We start from the raw sequence: 10,061 nt of genomic DNA on the forward strand, positions 1-10,061 counted from the left end.
TCTAACTAAAATAGACATCAATGATTTTATTTTATAATAACGTGCACACAAAACAAACATTATCTTAGATCCCAACATCATGAGGGACTAAAATTGTTTCCAAAATTAACATATCTTCAAAACAACTATCAAGTACTAAACATATGTCTTACTTATTACAAACAACTGACATTAATACATAACAAAGTCCTCAAATGACGTCTGCCATCATCCTTATTTTTACTTGGCTGCACTGCCACCTTTTGGAGGACCGCCCAAGTTAGTTGCTCCCTTCTTCACTATAGCACGGGTGTACCGAAGATGGTACTTGAGGTCTAACGCACTTTATTCTAACCACGTTTATCGGCTGCGGTTGCATACGAATTTCTGCAGAGCATGAGTATCAATATGTTACTATTATATTGCATTTATTTTAACACCAATAAACATATGACAACGACACATTCTAACTAATATTAAAACATTTGAAGACGAACTTATATGCAACATTGCTGATTCATTCCACACAGACCAAAATGTAACCATTTTTGTCATATATCAAATTGTAAAATGGTTACATTTACTAACTTATGTTGTCTTCCTTACCATGGTTCCAAACTTCCAGGTCCTCATGTCGCCAATGGTAGTACAATATGTTTTCATTTTAAGAGATTTGAAATGGTTACATTTCCAAACAAAGATGGTAACATTTCTACACAAACTGAGATGTTACCATGTTTATTTATATATGTTATAGTTATAAAATACATTCAAATTCAAACAAACATATTGTATAATGGTTACATTTATGTCTAAGATGATAACAATGCTACATAAATACACGTTGATAGTTTGATACCATTTTTAGTCATATATGTTCCCATTTTAAGAATCTTTTAAAAAAATTCACATATTCTATAAAATGGTTGCATTTACCCACTAAGATAGTAACATTTTAACACAAGTTCATATGTCACCATGTTTCTTCGTACTTCCTCCATTCAACTCCACTCTACCACTTTCTTTTTTCACGTTTGCCAACGCGTGTCTTACGCGTTAAATATCGTTAGCTACGTATTTGCAAAAAATATAAAAGTTAGATATTTTTAATATACTCGTAAAGACGAATCAAACAAGATCCCACATGAATATATTTCCACTTACGTATCGAGAGAAAATCGAAATTGAACACACAATTGTGAATAGTGTACAAAAGTGAAATAGGTAGAGTGGAGTTGAATGGAGGAAGTATATGTTATCATTATAAAATTTATTCAAATCAATGAACATGCTGTAAACTTGTTACATCTACTTACAAAGATGATAACATTCTACACGGACCCTAATGTTATCATTTGTATTCATATATGTTATCATTATGAGATTCATTCAAATACAAACAAATATATTGTAACACTTAAATGATATCATCTTAATCTGAAATGTAACAATTATACAATATGTTATTTTGAAATTAAATGATCTTTAATAATAACACATTTGAATAAACATGATGACATATGAGTTTGTGTTAAATATGTTATCACCTTAAGTTGGAAATGTAATAATTTTCCGAGATGTTTGATTGACAGTCACTTCCAATGTTACCATCATTTGCTTTGAAGGAATAAACTTATAGTGATAAGTGATAACATATATAAATACACACAGTGACATGAGTTTGGTATAAAAATGTTACCTTCATTGTCCGTATGCGTTTCATAAGCTCTATTGCCATTTGGCTATGTATGCGGGAGATCAACTCAATCTTCCTCATCGTCGACATCCATTTCAATCTACGGACCTACACATTTTAGACCAAATATGGTAACATTTGATTACATCTCCTAACATGACAACACACTCAAACTTGTTCTTATATGTTTTTTAAGATGATAACATTCTACACAAATACTCATATCACCATTTGTGCTGTTATATGTTTTCATCTTAAGAGACTTTAAGGCAAATTAAAACATCTCATAAATTGTTACATCTCCAAAATAAGGTGGTAACATTTGTATACAAACTCAATTGTCAGTGGAGTTGGTCATGTAGATTGCCATTATAAGATTCGTTCAAATCGAAATAAACATAATACAATGGTTACATTACGATAACATTTCTAAAACGACCCCAATGTCACCATCTTAGTTTATATATGTTTTTATGTCAACAAAAATATAATAGTAACATTCTGAATATGGTAACATCTTATTACAGTTTCTAAGATGACAACACACTCTAACTATGTTACCATTTCAGATATCAGTGTTACCACTGCATACTCCTACATACGTAGATATGAAAACCGTACCGTCTTCCTCACATGTTCAAGCTGCAAATATATTTTTTGATGATCAAGCATGTGGAAATACAAAATGATCAAATTGAAACAAATAAAAGCAAATTTCTCCCCTGAATTATGACTCCAAGCCTCTCTAATTTGGATAGAAACCTCATAATTTGCCATAACAATCCCAGATCTCTACATCAAAAAACAAAAGATTCAAACTTTTAAAAATAAATCAAACAAAATCCTACTAAAGTTATCAACTTTGAGTTAAAAAATGATAGAGACTGGAACTTTTTAAATAAATAAAAAAAACCAACACAATAATCAAATTAAAGTAATAAAAAAAAACACAAAAAATTCAAACTTTTTAACATAAATAAAACAAAAACCCAGTAAAGTAATCAATTACCGTCAAACAATACACCATCATCGTTCTCGAAAACATAAATTTGCTCCTCTAAACCGTCAAAGTAGCTGCCTCCTCTTCCATTTCTGATTTTGTTGTTGTTGTTGTTGTTGTTGTTGTTGTATTTGTGCAATTTTAGATGACGATTTGGGAGTGAATTGGTTGGAAGAGGGAGATGAAGATTGTGAGAATTTAGGGTTTTTAGAAAGAGGGAGTTGTTTGGTTTTAAAAATCAAAATGAAACTGTGTAGAAGAAGAGAGAAGTTCACGGGAAAAAAAAAGAATAAAATAAAAGAAAGAAGGTCTGACGCAAATGTGAAAAAAGTGTTGATGTAGTGTACTACCTATATAATATAATAATACTCCCTACACACCTATAAAAGCTACAAATAATAAACAAACCAGCCACTTGCTTGTATATTCGACCCATTTCCTTGTAAAGTGATACTATTCGACCCGTCTTCACCTTGTGACGGATAGCATCCGTCACAAATGAGAATTTGTGTATGATAATTTACACTTTTTACATATAACATAAACCTAATTTATAACTTTACTCGTGTAGGGTGTCGAACCTTTGGGACACCTAAAAATTAGACATTAAATATGTTCATCATTATATAAGGAAATATACAACCGAATATATTTTAGTCTAGTGGTTAATAAAGACGAAAATATTGTGGATATTAGGGCTCGGGTTCGAATCCCCCCTCTCTTCTATTGTAATTCGACTAAGTGAACGCTTCGTTACCCAAAAAAAAAAAAAAAAAAAAGTTATACAAGGTTGTATACTAGCTCGTGTATTGTGGTCTTTTACAAGTTTATTGTAAAATAATTATTCTTCTAATAGTTATCTTTATAAATTATGGGTGAATCCGTTTTATATCAATTTTGTATAAATTTGCGAGATTAAGTATTGGATAACTGCATAGTAAAACCAAAACAAATGACTAATCCTTTATGAGCGAGTTAGGATCCTCTTCATTTCTTATGAACAGATTGGATTAAATCTTGAATCACTCGAACTAATTAAACAAATACTATCGATTAAATAGAGGTTTTTTTTGCTATTAACCCTCTATCGATAATTAGGAAAATTATCTTTCGAGTTACTAATGACTCGTTATTAATTAGAACAGTCTTAACTTGTATGTGTCTCGTTTATGACCTTTATATTATTCACATTTAGTTAATTTATTTTTTCGTAAATTCTTTTACGCTAATACTTTTGTTTAAGACCTTTATGTATATTTTTAGTAACCCTTTTAAATGGCGAGAATGATCCTTTTAGTTAGTAACTTTTTTTATAGTGTTAGTTACTCGTATCATTTTATATTATTCGTATCGCAAATTCTTATTTCAGGCGGACTATTTTTCGTCTGAAATTAGACAGATCAAATGTAGGCATGTAGCCACTTTACGATAAAATGTTACAAATTTCTGATAAAATGTTACCATCATTTTCAGGGTAAAAAGTGACAACTTTAATTATAACATTTTGTCATTAAATAATTACATTCTATGAAAAAAAGGTAACATTTAATCCGTATTATTTCAGACCGTCTAAAGCAAGATATATTGTATTCATAATCAATTAAAAACTTCTAATAACCCTTTCGCTTTCAATTATGAAATAGTGTTACACTATCTTATTGCAAGATTGTCGTACGAGTTTTATTTATCAACATATCTATACTCATTTTCATACGAAAGTATGAAACGATCTCACACTAACATAATAAGGTGTTTTGAGTTTACACATAAATGTGAATTACACACATTCTCATGTTTCAGTCTCTCGTAATGCTAATAAAAGTACTCTCATCATATATTATATTAAAGCTGAAACCATCAGCCTAATTTTTCGCCACGTGTCATTAGCCTAATAATATGCCATGTGTCATTTACTAGAAATTTTAACATGTAAATTAAAAAAAAAAAAAAAAAAGTTACGTAAAGATTCTGTTGAAGCAATCACGTAAATTAACAATCAACAATTAGAAAAATGAGGAAACAATAAATCATAGATTTGAAAAAAAGGAAACCATTATGCAATCAATAATAATAAGCTACACAAAATCTGCATCTAACTATGGAAATAATCTTCTTTGTCCATAGCTGAATAATGAATGAGGAAGTAGGAAAGATTTCTCAAAAAAAAAATAGTAAGGAATATATTCTTTATATTAAGAGGATAAGTATCCACTAAAATCTCAGCCAAAATCATTCGTGTTTAAAATTTACCTATTTTATAGCTTATATTTTCAATTATTATATTCATGTGTAAACATCTTAGGAACGCAATTGGACTATACGTTTACACCAGTATAAATATAACGTTTTTCCAATCCTATTTTTCATATATCAATCATAGATACAAGCTCCTTCAATGTCAATTGTTCATTTACAGTATTTCATAAGAACATGTCTCAAAGCATTCTCCTTATCAAAGGGTGAGGACTGAGGTGGCATTAGTGTTCTTAATCAAATAAGATCAAAGAGTGTACCAAGAGGCAAGACCGCAAGGGAGAAAAATGGTTCGACAATGAACATGGATAGGTTGTTTACGTACATTATTTTATTTCGTTTTAAAGTAATAATATTATTATACGGAGTTTATTGTTGGTGTTATTATTATTATTATTACTAGTTTTTGAACCCGTGCACTGCACGGGTGGCAACATAAACTTTTATTGAAAGTAAAAACTTGCGTAATTTTTGGATTTAGTAAATAATTAAATTTTAGAAATAGTTTGTCTACCGATACATTTTTGATGAGTTTATATTGCTTGGTTGTATTCGTATTCTGCTTGTTTTTCCTCGACATTTTAACTTGTGAGAGGTGAAATAAAAAAAAAAAGTGGATTATTGTAGATTTCATAACATATTTGTTTGCGCAATTAATTTTACTCATTATTGTACACTTTTTATCGTATTACTCGTCTTGTTTGTTCTCCTTTCAATTTTTTACCTCCACTCTCATTTCCTCTCCCACCACTATCGCCTCACTGACCGACTACCTCGAGACCCACCAGCAGACCCTCCATCGCAGTGGTGACCACACCCAACAGTTCGGACCACAACGTCCCTCTCAACCCCTATCTCAGCAACCCCTCGCACCTAACCACCACCCTGGAAACCATATCCCACGTCCTCCAACTACCATACCCCATCTTGCCCCGACCATCCTCTAAGTCTCGTACCTCCAGCATAACCACCATCCCGACCCACCCCATGCGTGACCCCCAGGCTTTCTCGTAACCTTATGCGACTCCTCACCTCATCATTTCCCACCCATCGCCGCCGCTTTTATATCACGACATCCCACCATTAACATTGCCCATTCATTCGCGTTTCAAGTCGTCAAATACTAAATTTATTATTTCTTTTATTTTGTTTATTGAGTCATGTTAACACTTACTTCTCAATATTGTGAATCATTTTGTCATACGACACCTTATTTACCCAAAACCTTTAAATGTCGTTATGTAAATCACTTTTTTCGCCACTCATTCCTTCTATTGTACCTTCTCCAAGCTTCTATCTATTCATCAAATTCTCGTAACTCCTCTATTGTACCTTCTCCAACCTTCTTAATCCATTCATCAAATTCTCGTAACTCCTTAACTCTGATATTGGAACTTTCCAAATTAAAGCGCATATTTCTCGTTAAGAGCAACATCTTCGAAAAAGAATTGAAAATTTTACCATATTAGTTTTTTATCCACCTATAATGTTCTAAGAGGTATAAATAGACTAACTTTTGAACAGTCTGCACGGGTTATTTTCAAAACTGCATTATAAATACTACTCCCTCCAATTTCATTTATTGTTCCCCTTTCTTTTTGGCATAAGAAATAAGGAAATCAATTTGGACCACACAATACACATGACCCCACATCAAATTGATTTTGGACCACAGAAAGTTGTCCAAAAAAGGAAAGAGGGAACAATAAGGAAAATGGATGGAAATGGAAAGAGGAACAATAAATGAAATTGGAGGGAGTATTATATTATGATTCTGATTATCATAATTTATATATATAAAAAAACTTATTTATGTGCCTTAAATCGGTATGAACAAATAAAAATTTAATACTCTCATTTAATTACTCTTTGTATTTCTGTCAAAAACAAAACTACTTTACTCGACTTCTCCCTCTACTATTCAACTACACAGTCAACGTTTGCTTCTAAATTATTAAATTAACGTTTATAATTCTCATTCTTTAATCAAAATTCATTATGATATCAATCCATTCATATCATCCATGGTAGATAAAATTTTAATGGTGAATGAAACATCAAATTTATCAACATTCGTAAAGAATTTATTGAAATCTAATGCTTGAGATAAATATTACACTAAAACTTGGGAGAGACAATCTCTCACTAAGTTATTGAGAGACCAATCTTTTGTACCCTTTTATTTGTATTTCGTAACCCCCCTTTTTATTGGTGATCGTGACATAGTAATTTCGTACCTATTTACATATAAATGTACCCATTTTATCATTAATCATGATTTGTACCTATTTTACTACCTTTAGTACCACTTTTTCTTAAATTGTACAATAGTCTCTCAATAAAGCTTATTAAGAGACCGTCTCTCAGGAGACCTACTCATAATAATAATCGTTTACTCAATCGTAAACGTATATGATATAATACTAAAAAAATGATACATAATAATATTTTAAAATTTAAATATGTAAATTAACTACTCCCTCCGACCCAGACCAAATGTAACACTTACCATAAATGGACGATTCAAACCGAAGGTAATATTACATAGCCCATCTATTTTTTCCCTCTTTACCCTTACTTTTTCCACCTTTTCTTAAATACTCAAATTTTCCCGAAAAATATTACGGTTACACCAATCAAACTTAAGCATATAAAGGAACTCTACTATTAATCATGGAAGGAATTTGGGAGATATTTGGTTGGGAAATTTTCCACCAAGGAATCTACTATTAATCATAGAAGGAATTTGGGAGGTATTTGATTGTTTAATAATTATATATTTACCATAATTAAATAAAATATTATAACTTAACAAAATCTTTATCCATATTTCCATATCTTCTAAATTTTCTAGACCAACAATTTATTATCATACCGTTTACTTTAGTTTAAAAAAATAAAAAAGTTTGAACATTCATACATTTACTTCTTTTAAACGGAAAATAAATTCAATGAAATGATTTCATTTGACTACATATGAACTAATAACGTCCGATATATTAATAACGTTAATAAGTCCATTTGCTTTGCTCTATAGCGTCAATGGTCTAATGTTTCGATGTGGTTGTTGGCGGATGACGACATGGGTGGTAGACGTTCACAGGGATGACGACATGGTTGGCAACGCCATCGCGGCATATGGGAAGGACAAAGAGGTGATGGGCGGCGTGAAGTGGTGGTGTACAACCGGAGGCTTGAGAATCTAGGGTCTTCTACTTGATGGGGTCGAGGAAATTGGTGCGCCGGTGGAGGTTGCCTAGCAGGGAGGAGGTCTACGCCACCACTTGTGGCCAGGGTCATTCGCCGACGTGATAGGTCTCCGGCACTGTAGGTGGTTGGCTGGTGCGGAGGAGGTAGTGGTGGTGTTATGGATGGGTGTTAGTTGGATGTACACTTTGTTCTTAGGGAAAAAAACGTAAGAGAGGAAGAAATGACAAATCAGAAAAAAAAAATGGTATAAAAAGATACTAATAATAATTTGAGAAAAAAGATTAAAATTTGATTTTCTAAATGTTGGCTTTTAAAATAGGGTTTTTCTAACATGTGCACTTAGGGCACATGTTAATAAGTTAAGTATGGAAAGATTTTCAACATTATATCACTAATTATGGTAAATATGTGTTTTATCTCTAACTTGTCATGATATATTCCCAACAAACCTTCCCTAATTAGCTTATTATCATGTGCCCTTAGGGCACATGTTAGAAAATCCGTTTAAAATATAACAAATGAAAATTAAAAAATATTCTATTTCATGCCCCCATAAGTGTCATGTGTGACGATGTTACTCACCGTAGTCTTTTTGCATTTTCCCTTATATTACCTTTGGTCGAGGGAGTACTAATTATTAATTTTTCTTTATAAAAGTGAAATACATTTCATAAATATTACTTTGATTAGGAAAATTTTAATGACGGTTTCAATGTCATTGTGCAATTGAATTAACATAGGGAATCTTAACATTTTTATGTGTTTATTCTATTAAGTTTTTGGATTTGGCCAGATCTGACTTTCATGATATGATATGATGAATGATGATTGTATTGATCATCATGTACGTTTTAGGCGTCATATTAGTTAGTGAAGGAAATTTGAAAAATTAAATATAATAGGAAATGTGTTTACATTTGAGGCAAGTTATAAAAGTTAAGACTTTTGTTTTCCAAGGATTTAATTTGGCAAATTAAATTAGGATAATATCACTTTTTAGGATTCTGTAATTATGTAGCCATTTTTATTATGTACAATTTTCCCGAGCATGACACATGGCAATGACACGTGGCAATAGAATAGGTACCCGGTTTCAGCTTTAATATAATATATGATTATTATTATTATTATTATTATTATTATGAAAAGATGCGCGCAGCTTTCCTTAAAAGGCAAATAAAAGTTAAATAATAATAATAATTATTATTAGAGTAGGTCTCCTGAGAGACGGTCTCTTAATAAACTTTACTGAGAGACTATTGTACAATTTTAAGAAAAAGTGGTACTAAAGATAATAAAATAGGTACAACTCATGATTAATGATAAAATGGGTACATTTATTATGTAAATAGGTACGAAAGTACTATGATACGATCAACAACAAAAGAGGTACGAAATATAAATAAAAGGGTACGAAAGGTTGGTCTTTCAATAACTTAGTGAGCACTACAAGAAAACACGATAAAGGCGACAGACATACTACAGTCGCCAAATTGGCGACAGGAAAAAAAAAGCGGGCGACCACTATCCGTCGCCAATTTGGCGACTATACCTTTTTATCCAAAAATCCGTATGAAATCCACGGGCGACGCAATATTATCCAAATTGGCGACCGAAATCAGTCGCCAATTTTGGCGACCAAAACCCGTCGCCAATTTGGCGACCAAAAACGGTCGCCAACCCTCTGTTTATTTTTTTTTCGCCAATTTCTTCACCCCGTCCCCTTCATTCACTTCAATCACAACTTAAAAAAAAAAAAACGCAGCAGTTTGTCCGACGATCCGACGCCACCACCAACTACAACCACCGGACGCCACCACTCGCCGCCGCCATCCGCACACTACATCCCTACCGACCCTTTGTTTATAATAAAGGTTTGTTTTCGACTCAAATCGATTTAATTACTTCAATCCTTCATATTTT

At 32.0% G+C, this 10,061-nt stretch overlaps 1 protein-coding gene across 1 annotated transcript; it reads right to left on the minus strand.

Annotated features, from left to right (window-relative positions):
* Positions 1 to 19: 19 nt before the first annotated feature.
* Positions 20 to 2,944, minus strand: LOC141607062 (uncharacterized). Its single transcript, XM_074426430.1, has 4 exons — positions 2,685 to 2,944; positions 2,297 to 2,467; positions 1,679 to 1,783; positions 20 to 366 (listed from the first exon to the last, which is right to left on the minus strand). The coding sequence occupies exons 1-4, from the start codon at positions 2,718 to 2,720 to the stop codon at positions 340 to 342; spliced, it is 339 nt and encodes a 112-aa protein (XP_074282531.1). The 5' UTR covers positions 2,721 to 2,944; the 3' UTR covers positions 20 to 339.
* Positions 2,945 to 10,061: the final 7,117 nt, after the last annotated feature.

This window comes from Silene latifolia, chromosome 10, assembly GCF_048544455.1.
Source record: "Silene latifolia isolate original U9 population chromosome 10, ASM4854445v1, whole genome shotgun sequence".
In the NCBI taxonomy this organism is placed as follows: domain Eukaryota; kingdom Viridiplantae; phylum Streptophyta; class Magnoliopsida; order Caryophyllales; family Caryophyllaceae; genus Silene; species Silene latifolia.